This window comes from Mirounga leonina, unplaced genomic scaffold (assembly GCF_011800145.1).
Source record: "Mirounga leonina isolate KUSES-001 unplaced genomic scaffold, KU_Mleo_1.0 Mir_91, whole genome shotgun sequence".
In the NCBI taxonomy this organism is placed as follows: domain Eukaryota; kingdom Metazoa; phylum Chordata; class Mammalia; order Carnivora; family Phocidae; genus Mirounga; species Mirounga leonina.
Window position 1 is genome coordinate 25,308,820 of NW_023270839.1, and position 20,228 is coordinate 25,329,047.

Genomic DNA, 20,228 nt, shown 5'->3' on the forward strand with positions numbered 1-20,228 from the left:
TTCTACTTTTATCTTTTAATTTATTTCTTCTAATTTCTCTTTTTCTAGCTTCTTGTGCTATATGCATACTTCATTTTTTTTCATTATTTTTGTTTTTTTTTATATTCGTTGAAGGTTAGAAAGTGTTTTCTGAGTGTCACTATGGTTGTATCTTATAAGTTTTGATATATAAATCCCTCATTTTCGTTATATTCTAAATAATTGTAATCTTGGCCTTAATATCTACTTTCCCTCAGCTTTATCTTGCTCACTAATTTGTTATTCAATTCTTCTATTATTCAGGCCATCTACTATTTTTATTGTCACCGTCATGATTTTATTTTCCAAGATCTCTAATATAATTATTGTTTCACTTTTACATTTGAATTTCTGATTAGGAGAAATTTATTTTGATGGAAGGATCAAAGTAGGATTAAAATTTCCCCCCTCCCTCAATGAAAATTATCTATACTTTGAAATGCTATTTTTAACATTTATTAAATTTTCAAAATAACAGTTATAATAATGACTAATTATTGCATGCTTATAAAACCCTCAAAACAAATCTTTCCAGTGAGTTCCGTTATTATCCTCAATTTGTAGTTGAGGAAAGTGAGGCATAGAACTCACATAAATTACTGTTATAAGGGAGAAAAGACTTTTTCTCTATCCTCTTAGATTTAGTAGCTTGGACCCTCAAGGTTAAACTGGCGAAAGATGGATTAACAGAAGAAAAAGTTTATTTCACATGCACAAGGGGGCTTCACAGAAAAGCAGTAAAACCCTAAGAAGTGGTTTGGTCTGGGAACTTAATGCCATTTTAATGAAGGATGATAGATTGTGAGAAATGACTAGACAAAGGAAAGTGGTTTGGGCTTCTAGGGGTGGTGAGTAGTGGGAACATGACTATACGGGGGAAACTAATGGAAGGTAAGGGTTATTTTAGTAAGTTTTGTTTATGCAGACTCCAGTCAGTGAGGTCTCTAGTGATGAATCATCTCTTGGTGTGGGAGAGGGGTGGAGAGACACCTTCACAAAGGGAAGGGAAAATGTATGCCTGGCTTTTAGGCAGACAGTCGGAGGGTAGAGAGCTCCTCCTGTGTCTGCTGTTTCTTGATTGCCTTCACCGCAAAATAATCCTATGTCAAATGGCATATTTTGGAATGACATTATTCTGATCCCCTTCACCATGAAAATACATATTAACAATTATTCTTAAATTAGTAGTAAAAATTAATATTTTCTGTAATGCCATGACTAGGTATCCTGATACTGAAGAGAAAACAAAAGCACAGACAGGATAGGAGACTTGCCTAAGGTCACAATGGCAAACTAAAGATACATGTCTTGTCTCCTGAAATGTTAATTCCTTCATCTCTGCAGTTAGCCATATATATGGTCACCCTAGTGTTCTCTGAGAATCAATCCTTAGACTAAAATCCACTTCATTTACTGCAGTCATAATTTTTTTTTCAAGTTATGTTACTAAAACTGCTGTAAGTGAAATCATACAATATTTGTCCTTTTGTGTCTGGTTTATTTCACTTAGCATAATGTTTTTAAGGTTCATCCATGTAGAAGCATGTATCAGACCTTGATTCTTTTCTATGGATCAATAAAATATTCATACATACACACACGCACACACACACACACACTACATTTTGTTTATTCATTCATCTGTTGCTGCATGCTTGGCTTGTTTCCACCTTTTGACTATTGTGAGTAATGCTGCTATGAACATTCTTGAGTATCTGTTTGAGTCCTTGATTTCAGTTCTTTGGGGCATATACGTAGAAGTGGAAATGTTGGGTCATGTAAATTCAATGTTTAACCTTTTGAGGAAACACCAAACTATTTTCTATTTTGTTCTTTTTAATGCTATTGTAAATGGAATTGTTTCCTTAATTTCACTAGATCTTTTGTTTTGTATCCTGCTATTTTTTAAATTAACATATAATGTATTATTTGTTTCAGGGGTACAGGTCTGTGATTAGGAGCTATTATTTTCATATTGAAAATGCTCATTGTACTCTTGGGGGTACATTAAATGACTACATTTTAAGAGATGGAGTCTTGCTGGTGACACCCAGAGCTGTGAAGTATAGCTACTCCCCCAATTACAGCCATACTACTTCATTATTAGAGGATTAGGTATGAAGTTCAGAAAAACACTGTACACTTCAGTTCTTTCTATTCCTAGAGAGAAATACCTTTCTTGTTTCCTTTTATAGCCTCCATGCATTTGAATTTCAAAGGGAGGAATGTTGAATTGTAAGCCTGCAGTGCTGAGCACTTACAAAAAAGCATGGACAGACTGCCTTCCTGAGGTAGTCTGGGAAAGTGGCACATTTGAGAACCCCCAAATCATTTCATTAACACACATTTTAGGAGGCTCATTCTAACTCTGCTGTTAGCACTTCACCTTATTTGTGTTTGCAGTGCTTATAAAAGCAAATTAATAAGGATTCAAATTCAGCAGACCTTGAATTGTGTCTTCATATGATTTTCACAAGCAGAAACAACATGAGCCTCTATTGAGGCTAGTGGAGTTATGGAAGCCAGAAAACTAGGAGTTATATGCTTCTCCTTCTTTCTCAATTTTTCTCACTTCTAATTGGTCACTAATTCCTATGGATTTGACTTTTTAAATATCACCTTAATTTAATTTTCACCCTTTTCTATCCGCATCACTAATCTACCCTTAGCCTTTCTCTCTAGGTTGGCTACAAATGGCCACCTATTGGATTTCTTTGTTTTTGCTTTGTCTTCCTACAACCCATCTTTCATACACTTCTCAGTGAGCTTTTTCAAGTGTGAAATTGACTAATATCACTCCATCCATAAACGTGTGTTCACATCCATTGCCTATGGGTTAAAAGCCAGGTTCCTCAACATGGCACACCAGGCCCTTTAAGATCTGGGGCTTGATTACCACCAGCCTCCTCCTCTGATGTATTTAAACCCTACTTATAATTTTCTGAATGCAGCATGCTGGGCCTTTTCATTCCATTTGCCTGGAATGCATCACCCCATCCCACTTGTCTGACATCATCCTTTAAAATTCATTTTGACTATCGTCTCTTGGGGGAGCCTTCTCTAACTTAACCTTCCCCCTTCTGGATTTATCTTACCACCCACATTTTCCTACAGTAAGGATGAAATATCTTTTCTCTGTGCTCCCAAAGGACTGTATTTGTCTGGCTTATCACTCTGTTGTCTCTCTGTATTGTACTTTTTAGCTTAACTATCTTTTTTTCTGCCAAATTTTTCCTAGAGGCCAAGGGCTATTATTAATTTACTTTCTAAGTAGAGTACTTAGTAAAGCACCAATAAATGCTTCTTTAAAAACAAACAAACAAACAAGCACACTCTTTTTTTTTTTTTTTTTTTTAAGTAGGCTCCATGCTGGGCATGGAGACCGACAAGGGGCTTGAACTCAATGACCCTGAGATCAAGACCTGAGCTGAGATCAAGAGTCATACGCTTAACCAACTGAGCCACCCAGGCACCCCTTAAAATTTTTTGGTTATTTTGAAATAACTTCACACTTACATAAAAGTCAAATATCATAAAAAAAATTACTGTATACTCTTATCCCAGATTCTTCAACTGGTAACATTTTACCATATTTGCTTTATCACTTTTTTTATCTTTTTTATATATATAACTTTACAGATGTGTTCTTTATGATTTAATATATGATCAATATTTGTGAATATTCCATGCGTTCTTAAGTTATATTTCCCATTAACAGAGTATGATGTTAAATATATGTACATATCCATAATCTACTTTATCAATTTTGTTGAGTCTTTCTTTTCTTCCTTTTGTCCACATGATCTGTTTTTTACTGAGAAAGGTATCTTACAGTCTCTCATTGTTAGTGTATTCCTATGTATTTCCTTACATTGCCTATAGTTTTTGCCTTATAAAAGTGGTTGTAGTTTCATTTGGGGCATTTCTTAAACTATTACCTTCATTTTGAATTGCAGCCCTCAGCATTAAGAATTTTCCTTGTATGCTCTTTGGCACACATTCTACGATTTCTGATATCAGGATTACTACCTCTGTTTTCTTATTGTTTCCTAAACTCTGCCACCCAGATTATCTTTTTTTGAGAATTGGAATTAATGGACACAGAGACTTAATCAGATAGTATGGGACATTGGAGCTATTAAATCTTGTAGAGTTGAGGCCAGAGTGTCATGAAAGCTGAAGGTATGGAGGAACAGAAACCAAGATGCTCACAGAGGCAACTGAAATGTGAACAGCATTGAGCAAAGAGAAGTAGAGATGGTGTCTTTGGGGGGAATGACAGAATGAGACATGAAAAGAGAACCAAAGACACTAATATAAACAGTTTCTGATGACTGTCCAATTCTTAGGAGACCATCTTGAAAAACTTCCAAAGATATTCAACGTATCTTTCTATCATTATAATAAATTTCCTTTTTTCCTTGAGTTGTTTTTGGTGTGATTTTCTGTTTCTTATAATGAATTAATCTTTAAGATGAGTGTCTTGAATATAGTAGGCTTTAAAAGATACTTATTGTCCTGGTGTTATTACTCAGATACACTATGATGTGGGACTATAAAGTGGGGGGGGGGGGTATTCATAGAAGTGCCTTGAGATGATTTAACAGTATAAAATTATTAAATCTATTTTAAGAATTTTGGACCTAGAAGGGGTCTATAAGGAATATCTAGTCAAATTCTCTAATTTCACAGAAGAGAGGCTAAGGGAAAATGATTTGCCCCATTGAAATTAGAACTGTGGTCTCCCGATATCCACTCTAGTTTTCATTTGACTACCTGTACTGGGTTGAATAGTGCCTCCCCACGCGCACACCATTCATGTCCACCTGGAACCTCAGAATGTGACCTTATTTGGACCAGCCTCTTTATGTACTTATGTAATCAAGTTAAGATGAGTCATCACTAATGATGGTGGGCTCTAATCTGATAAGACTGGTGTCCTTATAAGAAGGAAAAACAGAGACACAGAGACACATGGGGAGAATTGTATGTGGTGACAGAGGCAAAATTTGGATTGATGCAGTGGTAATCCAAGGAATGCCAAGGACTGATGGCTACCACCCAAAACTAAAAAGAGGCAAGGAGGGATTCTCCCCTCCAGGTCTCAGAGGTGCATGGCCCTACCAACACTCTGATTTTGGACTTCTAGCCTCTAGAACGGTGAGAATTTCTATTATTTTAAAACACACACTTTATAGTATTTTATTATGGTAGGCCTAGGAAACTGAAATACTACTGCATACTATTTCTTTTGGTATAAAGAGAGTCTTCTCTGAATATCATTGAGAATTATACAGAAAGTTATATTCTTTATAACTGAAAGAAATAGTTTTTCCTGTTGAGTACATTAGTCTTTTTTACTCTTGTGTGCTTAGCTATACTCTTATGTCACCTAGGAAGTTACTGTATTGTCATATCCTAGGATTTCAAAGAAATAGGTCAGTAAAAAAATTTTGCTTTTCTTTTTAGAGATAATTAATGGTGGTAGGTATATGAAATATGTTTGTGTATGTGTATCTTATGGATTTTTCTGTTATATAGATATTCTTTTTTTTTTTAAAGATTTTATTTATTTATTTGACAGAGAGACAGTGAGAGAGGGAACACAAGCAGGGGGAGTGGGAGAGGGAGAAGCAGGCTCTCCGCTGAGCAGGGAGCCCAATGTGGGGCTCATGGGGCTCATGGGGCTCATGGGACTCGACCCCAGGACTCTGGGATCATGACCTGAGCCGATGGCAGACACTTAACAACTGAGCCACCCAGGCGCCCCTGTTATTTGCAGATATTCTGAAGTATTCTACTCTTGCTTTCAGATTGCTGAAGCTAAAGGAGATGTTTAACTCTAAGTTTGGATCCATTCCCAAGTTTTATGTTCGAGCACCAGGAAGAGTCAACATAATAGGTATTGTAAAAGTTCCTTCTCTTAATTTTTTCCTCCTTTGGTAAGATCTAAATTTTTATTAATACACTTTTTTTCTTAACGTTTACCAAGAGAACTGAAAAAATAGAGTATTTTACATGTATCTACTATAGCAAGTTAAGCTTTTGCATAAGGAACACTATATTTTCATTTTTCCCAATCCATGTGATTAATGTTAATTTTGTCCGTTTATTTAAAAAATTTGTTGAAACCTGGTTGTTAATATTGTTTTCATAAAGATGAGAAGATTTTTTTTGTGCTGCAGGTTAAGTTTTTAGATTGTGGTGAATAATCTTGATGGTTTTACATTTACTCATTGGATTAGAAGAATACTGGGAAGCCCTTTTAAAAGTGTGGTGACCTGAAGAATGAGTAGGTTCTATCAAGAGGAAATGGTATGGGGAACTGAGGAAAAACTAGGAGTCAAGGGATAATTAAAAAGAAAACTTTCTATAATGGAAAATGTAAACATACAAAAAAATTGTTGGAATAATATAATGAAGTCCCATCTACCCAACATCTAGCTTCAATTTTTATCAACTCAGGCAACTTATTTTATTTTGAAGCAAATAATGGAGGATTAAAAAAAAAAAAAAGGGATGTTTGAGCATGGTTAAATGACGGAGGGAGGGGGAATGGAGTAAAGATAGTGGAGAGAGAGATTACAGATAACTGAGAAGAGAGGAACTGATGGAGCAGATTTCCTGAGAAGACAAGAGAGGCTGGTATCTAGGGCATCGGAAGAGGGCCACTTTGACTCTTTTTAACAGCCGGCAAGGAAAAAAAACTGATGCAGGTTCATGTAGATAACTGTATAACTTTTTACCCGTGAACCACTGTTTTATATTAGTGTCTTTTTTGAAGGAAGTTGGTGAGAAAGACAGCTTTGAAAACTGCTCCTCCATCTGTCATTGTCAATCCATAAAACCCTTTATCATTTCATTTTAAAGGACACATCAACATAGAAAGAAAAGTCTTGCTACCTGTAATAGTATGTAGAATAATAATCATTTAAAAACGTAATTGTAATTATGCAGCTGAGCTGTCTTCCATTCATTTTGTGTTTCTTAGTTGCGCAGTGTTGGCCATAGAAATAATCAGGTGTGAAAACCTGTCCTGGGGAAATATAAATGAGCTTGCTTATTGTGCTTATTTCTTTCTTGAATTGTTATTTTGTATTTAAATCTTATGAATAGCAACCTTGAGTTTAAATAGCAACTTGGAGAAAATATTATGGTATAATAGGAAATAAAATTCCTGCTGATGATTCATAGAGGAATTAGAATGCATAGAAGGGAATAGTTTGCTTCCCATATTTGCTTATTACATATAAAATAGTGCAGATTAAAATTTTTTCTTTCTAGATTCTTTTTCTTTATCCTAGCTATGTCTAGCACACTCAGCATAACTTTATCAATGCCAGTCTAATTTGTTAGGCATTTAGTTAGGCCACAAATATAAATAAAGTCCTCAACTTCGTGGGCACATTGGCTTAATAAGGAAGAGAGTGAGATTCACATAATGTTAATAGAAGGCAGAGTGTGCTAAAGGCTTCAGTTGTTCATATTTAAGAAGATAATATGAAAGAGCAACAGAGAAAGGAGATATTTTTTTGATACTTCATATAACTAGTCACAAAACAAAATATTTGAAGATGATCACTATGAATTAGAAAGTAGAAAAAAACTTGTGAAGATTTAAAGAAATCTAAAAATTAACAGAAACTAATTAATATACTTATTCTAGCAGAAGTTTCTGGCTCAGATGTCTGGGAGAATAAGAGAACTGAATCATTTCCTGCGCAGAGTATTTTTATTTTCTGCTAAAAGCTGGCTCGTGGTCAAGTTCTTCCTGTATGTCAACCTACTTGAGTTTCTCTTATTTCATATGCTAGCAATATTAAAAATTCTTTCTCTTTTTCTCTAGGAGAACATATAGATTATTGTGGATACTCTGTTCTTCCTATGGCTGTAGAACAAGATATGTTAATAGCTGTGGAACCTGTGAAAACACAAACTCTTCAACTAGCCAACACAAATCCCTTGTACCCGTGAGTATTTAGGATTGCTACTGTGTGTAATGGTGTGTATGTGTGTATGTGTATGTGTGTATATGTATGACTATTCTTATCCAAATGAACTCTTTAGAAGAAATCAAATTTGTAATAAATCACTGAATTTATTGAAAATCTGTATCTGACTTCCAAAAGAGTCTAAGGCTGCTTTTTAATATTTGTTCCTTTTTGTTCTTGCGCTCATTCATTTAAGAAACATTTCCTGAAGACTTACCATGTGTCTGACATTATTTTAGATACTGGGCTGTACAAAAATGAAAATAACTCTGTCCTTGCCCAGAAGGTATTTATCATCTGTTTAGGTAGCTGTCTTCAGCAAAGTCAGTGGCGGTGCCTTTCTTATCTTACTAGGGCATCCTCTAATTCTCTTGTCATAACATCTTATCATGCTGTATTACAATTACTTGCTTACTTGCCTGTATTCCCCCAGTAGATTGTCAACTCTGTACCTTCAGGTACTGTAGACTCTCCAGTGCTGTGAGGCTCAGTGTCAAACTTCGAGTCTGGTGCATAATAGATACCAGTTTCTAGTACATATGCTTTATCAAGTTAAGGACATACTTTTTTGTTTCCTGTTGTTTTTGAATTCTTAGTTTGCTAAGATTAAAAGAAATGTATTAATCTGTTAATTAAATTTTATTAAATGTCTTCAATTTTGAAGAACAGTTTAAAAAATATGAATTACACTGATGGATTTTCTAATGTTGAACTGTTTTTGCATTCCTGGGATGAGTCCTACTTGCTTATAGTATAGTATGATAGACTTCATTTGCTAATTACAAAAAGAGATTTGGGCATATGATTGGCACCTTTTATTTTTGGCTTATTGTTTATTGGCTAGTTTGCCTGCAGTAATGTTTGTTCATTCAGGATATATTTTCTGTGTGCCTTTAATAAGGCACAATACCAGGCTGTGCAAAATACAGAAATTTCTGACTTCTATATTGAATCCTTTTAAGAAAACTTTACATTGTCTCAAACACATTTTTTTTTTGTTTGTGGTCAAAACATGTGTTTTTTTTAAGTAAATTTAAAAAATATTAACATATAATGTGTTATTTGTTTCAGGGGTACAGGTCTGTGATTCATCAGTCTTACACAATTCACAGCACTCACCGTAGCACATACCCTCCCCAATGTCCATCACCCAGCCATCCCATCCCTCCCACCCCCCACCACTCCAGCAACTCTGTTTGTTTCCTGAGATTAAGAGTCTCTTACGGTTTGTCACCCTCTCTGGTTTTGTCTTGTTTCTTTTTTCCCTCCCTTCCCTTATGATCCTCTGTCTTGTTTCTCAAATTCCTCATATCAGTGAGATCGTATGATACTTGTCTTTCTCAGATTGATTTATTTCGCTTAGCGTAATGCCCTCTAGTTCATCCACATCATTGCAAATGGCAAGATTTCATTTCTTTGATGGCTGCATAATATTCCATTGTATATATATACCACATCTTCTTTATCCATTCATCTGTTGATATACATCTAGGCTCTTTCCATAGTTTGGCTCTTGTGGACATTGCTGCTATAAACATCGGGGTGCACATACCCCTTCGGATCCCTACATTTGTATCTTTGGGGTAAATACCCAGTAGTGCAATTGCTGGGTCGTATGGTAGCTCTATTTTCAACTTTTTGAGGAACCTCCATACTGTTTTCCAGAGTGGCTGCACCAGCTTGCATTCCCATCAACAGTGTAGGAGTGTTCCCCTTTCTCCATCCTTGCCAACATCTGTCATCAAACACAATTTTGTGTCATTATTTGTAAAAATTTTAAATTGGCTACATAATAATTTATCATATTGATTTATTCAAATTCACTTAACCATTCACACCATCATGAATGTATGGTTTCAGTTTCATTTTTTCACAAAAGCAGAGACTGAGACAGACTTGAATGAAGGTAGAGTATTTAGGATATGATCCCCAGCTGTGGTACTGAAACAACATGGAGAATGATTTAGGGAAGCAGAGATGAATTACTAAGGTAGGTAGCCCCTGCTGTAGGTAAGGGGCTTCATTCTACCAGGACTCCTAGGAAGTATGCAGCATGAATTGTCCACATGTAGTATAGCATTCATTGCATGAGATACTATAATTTATCTACTCACCATTGATGGGCATTTAAATCATTTCTAGCTTTTGGCTATTATGAATAATGGTGTCGTGGATATTTATAGACATATCTATGTATGGACATGTATTTCATTTTTCTTGGGTAAATATCTAGGACTATCTGGTTTACCTTTTTAAGAACTTTCCCGACTATTTTCCATAATGGTTGTATTGGTTCCATTTTTCATTCCTACCACCAGTGAATGAGAGTTCCGTTTGCTCTACGTTTTTGCCAACATGTCTTTTTAAATTTTAGCCGCTCTCATAAATGTGTACTAGTACCACATTGTGGTTTTTTATTTTAATTTCTCTAAGATGTTGAACATCTTTTCATGTACTTGTCACCTAGATATCTTCTTTGTTGAAGGGCCTGTTCAAATCTTTTGCCCATTTTTAAGCAGGATTTTCATCTATTATTGACCTATAAGATTTTCTTTTATGTTGTAGATACAAGTCCTTTGTTAGATTAATGTTTTGCAAATATTTTCATCCAGTCTATGACTTGGATTTTCTTTTTTTTTTATCATGTCTTTTGAAGAAGAATAATTTTTAATTTTGATCAAGTCCAATTTATTGATTTCTTTCATGGTTTTTAGTTTTTTTAAAAAGATTTAATTAATTTATTTGATATAGAGAGAGTGAGAGAGAGAGCACAAGTGGAGGGGGAGGGGTAAAAGGAGAGGGAGAAGGCTCCCTGCTCAGCAGGGAGCCTCAGTGGAGCTTGATCCCTGGACCCTGGGATCATGACCTGAGCTGAAGGCAGATGCTTAACTGTTTGAGCCACCCAGGTACCCCTTATGGTTTATAGTTTTTGACTTTTTAAGAAACCTTTGCCAAACCCAAGGCACTAAAAGTTTTTCCAGTGTTTTCGTCTAGAAATTTTGTAATTTTAGCACTTACATTTAGGTCTATGATCCCGTTTGAATTAATTTTTATATGTGCATGAAATAAGGGTTGAGGTTTATTTTTTTTTGCTCATAGCTATCCAATTGTTTCCTACCATTTGTTGGAAAGATCTTTTCCCATTGAATTATCTTGACAAACTTTGTTGAAAAGCAGGTGGCAATAAATGTATGGGTCTATTTCTGGACTCTGTTCTGTTTATTGAGGTATTTTATTTGTCTGTCTTTTTAAATAAGATTTATTTCTTTATTAAAGAGAGAACGAGAGCACGTGCATGAGCAGCAGGAGGGGCAGAGAATCTCAAGCCGACTTACTGCTGAGTGCTAAGCTCCACTCAAGGCTCAATGTCATGACCCTGCGATCATGACCTGAGCTGAAATCAAGAGTCAGACACTTAACCGACTGAGCCACCCAGGCACCCCATGTATCTGTTTATCTTTATGCCAGTATCACACTATCTGAAAACCATAGCTTTTTTTAAATTTTAAATTTTTTTATTTGAGTACAGTTGATATACAATGTTACATTAGTTTTAGGTGTACAACATAGTGATTCAATTTCTCTATACCTTATGTTATGCTCACAAGTGTGGCTACCATCTGTCACCATACAATGCTATTACAGTATCATTGACTATATACCCTATGCTGTGCCATTTATTCCAGTGACGTATTCATTCCATAACTGGAAACCTATATCTCCCACTCTCCTTCATCCATTTTGCCCATCCCCCCACTCCCTTCCTTCTGGTAACCATCAGTTTGTTCTCTGTATTTATAGATCTGATTCTGCTTTTTGTTTGTTTATTCCGTTTGTTTTATTTTTTAGACCCCACATATGAGTGAAATCATATGGTCTTTGTCTTTCTCAGTCTGACTTATTTCACTTATCATAATACCTTCTATGTCCACCCATGTTGCACAAATGGCAAGATCTCATCTGTTTTATGGCTGAGTAATATTCTGTTGTAAAAATACTACATTTTCCTTATCCATTGATCTATCATTGGACACTTAGGTCGCTTCCATATCTTGACTATTGTAAATAGTGCTGCAATAAAACATAAAGGTGCATATATCTTTTTGAATTAGTGTTTTCATTTTCTTTGAGTAAATACCTAGTAGTGGAATTTTTGCATTGTATGATGTTTCTATGTTTAATTTTTTGAGGAATTTCCATACTCTTTTCCCCAGTGGCTGTACCAATTTATTTTCCCACCAACAATGCATGAGGGTTCCTTTTTCTCCACATCCCGACCTTTTGATTCTAGCCATTCTGATAGGTGTGAGGTGATACCCCATTGTGGTTTTGATTTGCATTTCCCTGATGATTAGTGATGTTGATCATCTTTTCATGTGTCTGTTGGCCATCTATGTGTCTATTCAGATCCTCTCCCCATTTTTTAATTGGATTGTTTGGGTTTTTTTGGTGTTGAGTTTTGTAATTTCTTTCTATATTTTGGATTTTAACCCTTTATCAGATATATCATTTGCAGATATCTTTCCCCATTCAGTAGGTTGCCTTTTTGTTTTGTTCATGGTTTCCTTTGTTGTGCAAAAGCTGTTTATTTTGATGTAGTCCCAATAGTTTGTTTTTGTTTTTGTTTCCCTTGCCTGAGGAGACCTATCTAGAAAAATGTTGCTACCGCTGATGTAAAAAAAATTACTGCCTGTGTTCTCTTATGGATTTTATGGTTTCAGATTTCACATTTAGGTTTTTAATCCATTTTGAGTTTATTTTTGTGCATGGTGTTAGAAGTGTTCTAGTTTCGGGCGCCTGGGTGGCTCAGTTGGTTAAGCGACTGCTTTCGGCTCAGGTCATGATCCTGGAGTCCCTGGATCGAGTCCTGCATCGGGCTCCCTGCTCGGCAGGGAGCCTGCTTCTCCCTCTGACCCTCCCCCCTCTCATGTGCTCTCTCTCTCTCACTCTCTCTGTCTCAAATAAATAAATAAAATCTTAAAAAAAAAAAAAAAAAAGAAGTGTTCTAGTTTCATTCTTTTGCATGTAATTATCCAGTTTCCCCAGCACCATTCATTGATGACACTGTCTTTTCCGCATGGTATGTTCTTGCCTCCTTTGTCATAGATTAATTGACAATATACGTGTGGGTTTAATTCTGGGCTCTCTACTCCATTCCATTGATCTATGTGTCTGTCTTTATGCCAGTACCATACTGTTTTGATTACTACAGATTTGTAGTATATCTTGAAATCTGGAATTGTGATACCTCCAGCTTTGTTTTTCTTTCTCAAGATCGCTTTGAGTATTTGGGATCTTTTGTGGTTCCATACAAATTTTAGGATTATTTGTTCTAGTTCTGTGAAAAATGCTTTTGGTTTTTTGATAGGGTTTGCATTGAATTTATAGATTGCTTTGGGTAGTATGGACATTTTATCAGTATTAATTCCTCCAATCCATGAGGATAGGATATCTTTCCATATGTTTGTATTGTCTTCAGTTTCTTTCATCAGTGGTTTATAGTTCAGAGTATAGGTCTTTCACCTCCCTAGTTAAGTTTATTCCTAGGTATTTTATTCTTTTCAGTGCAATTGTAAATGGAATTGTTTTCTTACTTTCTCTTTCTGCTACTTCATTATTAGTGTATAGAAGTGTTACCAATTTCTGGGTATTAATTTTGTATCCTGCAACTTTATTGAATTCATTTATTACTTCTAATAGTTTTTTGATGGAGTCTTTAGGGTTTTCTATATATAGCATCATGTTATCTGCAAATAGTGACAGTTTAACTTCTTCCTTACCAATATAGATGCCTCTTATTTCTTTTTTCTTGTCTGATTGCTGATAGGACTTTCAGTGCTACGTTGAATAAAAGTGGGGATAGTGGACATCCTTGTCTTGTTCCTGACCTTAAAGAGCTCTCAGTTTTTCACCATTGAGTATGGTGTTAGCTGTGGGTTTTTCATTTATAGCCTTTATGATGTTGAGGTATGTTCCCTCAAACCCACTTTGTTGAGAGTTGTTATCACGAACAGATGTTGAATTTTGTCAAATGCTTTTTTCTACATCTTTCGAGTTGATCATATGATTTTTATCCTCGATTTGTTGATGTGGTGTATGACGTTGATTTGCAAGTATTGAACCATCCTGCATGCCCAGAATAAATCCTATGGGGATTTATTGTTGATTTATTGTTGATTGTGGTGAATGATCCTTTTTTTTTTTTTAATTTAAATTAGCCAACCTATAGTTCATCATTAGTTTCAGATGTACAGTTCAACAATTCATCAGTTTCATATAACACCCAGTGCATAACATCACGTGCCCCCCTTAATGCCCATCACCCAATTACCCTATCCCCCCCCCCCCAAACTCCCCTCCAGCAATCCTCAGTTTGTTACCTATAGTTAAGAGTCTCATGGTTTGTCTCCCTCTGTGATTTCTTTCCATTCCGTTTTCCCTCCCTTCCCCTATGATCCTCTGTGGTGTTTCTTATATTCCACATATGAGTGAAACTGTGATAATTGTCTTTCTCTGATTGACTTATTTTGCTCAGCGTAATACCCTCCAGTTCCATCCATGTTGATGTAAATGGTAAATATTCATCCTTTCTGATGGCTGAGTAATATTCTATTGTGTACACACACACACACACACACACACACACACACACACCCCACATCTTCTTTATCCATCCATTGATGGACATCTCAGCTCTTTCCATAGTTTGGCTATTGTGGATATCCTTTTAATGTATTGGTGAATGTGGTTTGCTATTGAAAACTGTAGCTTTATAAGAAGTCCTGGAATCAGGTTGTGTAAGACCTCTAAGATTGTCTTTTTCAAATTCATTTTGGCTACTCTAGATCTTTTGTATTTCCTTATTAATTTTAGAATCAGCTATTCAACTTCTATGAAAGAGCATGCTGGGATTTTTATTGGGGTTGTACTGAGTGCAGAGATCAATTTGGGAAGAACTGACATCTTAACAGTATTTACTCCTCCAATCCATGAACATGGTATATCTGTCCATTTATTTAGGTCTTCTTCAGTTTTTCTCAGAAATAGTTTGTTGTTGTAAGATATCTGTCTTGCACATTTTTTCTCAAACTTTTCTCTATTTATTTTTTAATGATATTGTTATTGTAAATGATCTAGCCCAGTGCCTGGCACACACAGGGTAGACACTGGGCAAATGTTTGTTGGAAGAACAAGTGAATCAATGAATAAAATATATAGGTGGAAATTACCAATGTAAAAGTCATAAGTGCTCATTTTCAGGACTTTTTTCCTAGCATTCTGCAACATGGATGCAAGAGTGGAGAAAGCAGATGGGTAATACAATCTAGGAATTGGTGGAAAAATGTGTGCCTGTTTTTGAATCTTAGAAAATGGTAGGACAGAGAGGCAAGACAGGGATGCTAGAAAGAACAGACATGAAATAACTAATCAAAGGGAAGTTTTTTCTATGACGTATTTAAGCTATATTTCTAATTTGTAGGAACTGGAACTTTTCAGCGTTTTCTTTGGTATTTCTCATGTAGCTTTCTGCATCTGTACAAATTTCCTCCTCTACTTTTTTCAATATACCACCACCCCTGACTGCTTCCTGGTTTTCTTTTCTTTGTGGTGACTTTCAAGATCTTTGCTTTAGCTAGGAACAGAATCTGATTAGTTTTGCTAACATAATTTTATCTGCTTTCCAAATTCTGTGACCTCTTGTTGACTGTGAGCAATATATTTTAAATTCTGTAGATGACAGTAAAATGCTTGTGAGCTGGAGTTATACTGTGTGTGTGCTTGGAGAGTCACTAAACCACTCTGAGCCTCTGGGAAGACCTCCCCTCTTCACTCTAATATGCTGTTTATAGAGATGATGCCCTCTTGGTCTCATATCCCATTCCATATTATACACCATCACGTGACAGTAGTGTGTGATCATAATTTGTGTTCATGTTGACTCAGCTAGCTTATGAAAAGATAAGCCCTTTGCCTTTTACCTTTATATTCCTATGAATACCTTGCATACTTAAATATTTTTCTTAGGACATACTGTGTCCATGTTTTTGAATTAAGATAATGCATGGAGGGCACCTACTACAGTGACTGGCATATAATAGGTATTTAGTAAACTATGTGAAGAGCATTCAGTCAATATGGGGAATGTTGCTTATTTCCTCACTTTTTAATTGACCCCCTCCTCCTTTCTCATATTTAGGTCTTCTCATAATTCCACATTTTGCCCTTTGCCTGATTTAGAAACCTATTTATCTATTTTTCATTTTGAGATAATTTTTGACTTACAAAGAACTCACAAAAATAATACAAAGAATTCCCACACATCAACTGATATGTTCTCAGTTCATGATATCAAGGAGACACATGATGTCCTTTATTGGTGTTGTTAATTTTGGTCATTTGGTTAAGGTGATGTCTGCCAGATTTCTTTGCCATAAAGTTACCATTTTTTTCCCTTTGCGGTAAGTATCTGATGGGGAAATACTTTGAGTCTATGTAAATATTTTGTTTCTTATCAAATTTTTACTCCCTAACTTTAGTATCCATTGATGATTCTTTCCTGAAACAGTTATCATGGAGTTTGCCACATAGTGATTTTTTGATTTCCATCATTTCTACTTCTATTATTTGACATTTTGCTCTAAGGAAGAGGTTTTCCTTCTCCTTCATTTAGGTAGTTTTTTTGTTTGTTAATTTATATCAGTATAGATTCATGGAATCTTATTCAACGAGTTATGATCCATTAGAATCATCATTATTTGTTTTGTTTTTTCCATCTTCTTAAACCATGCAGATGGTAAAATTGAATGGGTGGCAAAGAGTGTGGGAAGAGAAGGCTTTGAGTACTGTTACAGTTAGAGGTATGTCAAACAGCAAACCCCAAGGATAAGCATTTATGTGGTTTATATCAGCTTAACAAGGACCATTATGAAATAAAAAGTAGTGTAGATTATGCTGAAATATATTGGTTCCTCTCTGTTTCAGGAAATAAAAAGGGTCAGTCGGAAGTAGTTTAATTGTTAAGGTCACTACAACTTCCCTTACCTTTTAGCATGTGGGGATGTTTGTTGTTTTTGGGTAAACTATGAAGTACATTGATGAAAATAAATGGAGAATGAAATTTCAGTATCACTCTCATGGCACAAGATGGCAGCAGTCAGCCATTGATTTTGCAGCCATGGGTTTTTGCAGCCTCTAGACTTAAATTAATGGTGTCTTGTTTTTGCAGGGACTTCAGTACTAGTGCTAATAATATTCAGATTGACAAAACCAAGCCTCTGTGGCACAACTATTTCCTATGTGGATTTAAAGGAATTCAGGTAAATCGGTTTATAAATCAACTACTAGCTGTTGAACTTATAATGTGTATTATATATCAAGATTTATTTTATTTACAATGTATTTTTTGTCACATTTCAATGCTAACTCATGTTTCTATTCTATATTGCTAATTTGCATATTAGTGGTGTTCACAGGGGGCAGTAGTGGCTGTTCATAAATCAGTTGCATCTGACGAAAATCTTTCTCTTTTTAAAATCTTTGTTCAAATTTTCTTTTGAAGGATACAGTCTAGTAATATATTTGTTCTAATCATATGTAGGTATATACTGTAGTAGGATTTGGTCAGAAGCCCTAGGTTTGAATCCGAGCTCTACTTAGCTGTGTTAATTCAACCTCTTTGTCAGGTTTGTTATCTGTATCATGATGTCTTTCCTATCCAGCAAAGAGTTGTTACAAGGATTACACAGTGCTTGACACATAGTAAGCATTCAATAAATAAACAGCTAATATTGTTATTACCACTTCAGATGGGGTTAAAAAAAAGATGTAGTGAAGTTTATTAGAATAAGTATTTTCCTTAGAAACACTGAATAATTATCGGGAACATCTCTAATGTCATGGGCAAGAATAAGATAATGAAATATTTCTACTTTTTCTCCAAATTAAAAAAAGTATAAGGACAAAAAGAAAATTGATTTGCTAAATCAGTTTGATTTGTTAAAATCCATGTTTTAGAGAGCTTGTGTTCCTTACTGTCTGGTGGTCCTATCTGAAGCTTTGTCACAAGTAGCCTAGGACTCAGTGACCTATCCATTCAAGGAAAGCATCACATTTATTTCTGATGTGTAGTCCTGCACTCGAATTATGGTGGTTCTGGTCTTAGAGTTCCTGCATTCATTTCTTCTCTCCCTTCCTTCACCTTTTTTCTTTTCTTTTCTTTTCTTTTCTTTTTTCTTTTCTTTTCTTTTCTTTTCCTCCCTTCCTTCCTTCCTTCCTTCCTTCCTTCCTTCCTTCCTTCCTTCCTTCCTCTCTCTTTCCTTCCTTCCTTCTTTTCCTTTTTTCTTCCTTCTTTCTTTCTTTCTCTTTTTTATTTTTCTTTCTTTTTCATCAAGACACATGGTAATAACTTATGGGAAGAGGTATTGGCAGCTTTTAAATCTTCAAGTTATTTGGCTTATCATATGCATTAGTGGGAATTACAGTATTTGGAAGGATTTGCCTGGCAAATGCAATTTGATCTTCCTTATAGCAACATGCCTTTTATAGCAAATGGGTAAAGTGACCTAAATACTGCTTGTTGCTTTGTGTTGTTTTTGAGAATTTGAGGTCTTAAAGCTTTCTTTTTTGGTTTGACAACTTAATGTGCAAAAGTAGGTTTGTACAGCGAATTTTTGGCAGAGAAGTAATTTAAATGTTATCCTGTTTAGAAAACTTCAAATTCAAATACTAGAAAATATCAGAGGATAATCTGTTTATATTAAATTGAACATGTTATCCTTTTGGGATAGAGCTATTACAGAATTTGGCAAAATCCATTTACGTTTTTGAATCTGTTGTACATTTTAATTTAAACATTGCATGATAAGTTTGTAAGTATGATTCACATTCAAGATACACTGTGGATCAGTTTATGATTAAATATATAGCATTCTCCAAGGATTTTTTTTTTTAAACAAGCTGTCTGATGTTCTGTATGAAAGGGCATTGGCAGCAGCAGTGTTTCAATTTAAAATTTGTTTGTATTTCTGGAAAGGAAATTTTTAGATGACTTGAAATCAAGAAGAGAAGTACATCCAACAGAATCTCTTTTTTTGTGGTGTGTGAGTTTTGCCAACATAGGAAAAAAGGACAAAAAAATTAAGGAAAAAAAACAGCCTTTAATTTGCAGAGTTTTGTTGTTACTTTAGTTATTCTAACTAGTTTATTGAAATTTCTCCCTAGAATAATATGTATGATGAAATGCATAATTATGTAATATAATAGTATTTTGTACTTTGGTCCTGAGCTGTTTGAGTAATTTGCAAACATGATGGTATTTTTTCTTGAGGAGGTGGCCTTGAATTTATTTTTAATCCTAAACCACAAAGGTTAATTATGATATAATATCATCTTAAGTGTCATCCTAGATACTCATCTAAGTATCCTAGAGATATCCATCTTTAGATCAGAGTCTCATTATTTCTTTGGGTTTTCCTAATTGTAGAAATAAGGGTTTCTCTACTTTTAGAGTCTGTGTTCTCATTTGTGGCTGAATTCTAATTTGGCTGTCTTGAAAGCTACCATATGGCTTAACTGTATCTATAAACTCTAGTAAAAATCTGGATTTCCTCATATAGCTGACTTACATTAAATCATAGTGACAGTATGCTGGCCTGTGTTTCTGACTGCAGTGGAGAAGTTCTCAACCAGAAATCAGAGACCTGGGTCCTATCCCCAGCTCCCTATATGTAATGTTGGAAAAATTTTTTAATCTTTTGGTGTGTAGGTTTTTCCATAAGTAAAATGGAACTGAAGAGGTTGAGAACACTTTTTCTTCAGAGAAACTTCTGAAGAAATACTCAATAGAAACAAGCCCCTGCTTGGTGTTAGACTTTTTTTTTTTAATTTAATTTAATTTTATTATGTTATGTTAGTCACCATACAATACATCGTTAGTTTTTTTGTTTGTTTTCTAATTCTAACAGAATAACTTTTAGTTATTTTAAATTTTTAGTATTCAAATGTTTATATACAGAAAAGTAAAGATTACATTATAATGGATGTTTATACCTTGCTTTAACACTTCCTAACATTTTGCTGCATTTACTTTATCCCTTTTTTTTAACATTTGCTTAGTATTTTAAGGAAGTTTATATTTTAAAGCAAATTACAGACATCATATATAAAAATATTTTATATTCTATTTTTATAACAGCCTCTTGTTCTTTTTTTATAATTTAA

The 20,228-nt window shown here is 34.9% G+C and overlaps 1 protein-coding gene across 4 annotated transcripts in view; it reads left to right on the forward strand.

Annotated features, from left to right (window-relative positions):
• GALK2 (galactokinase 2) overlaps positions 1-20,228 on the forward strand; it is a 113,835-nt gene that overhangs the window by 12,007 nt on the left and 81,600 nt on the right. For all 4 annotated transcript variants that reach the window (XM_034994673.1, XM_034994675.1, XM_034994676.1 and 1 more), the window contains exons 2-4: positions 5,832-5,920; positions 7,865-7,988; positions 17,236-17,326. In XM_034994673.1, the coding sequence (XP_034850564.1) occupies positions 5,832-5,920; positions 7,865-7,988; positions 17,236-17,326 (304 nt within the window). The remainder of the gene's footprint in view (positions 1-5,831; positions 5,921-7,864; positions 7,989-17,235; positions 17,327-20,228) is intronic.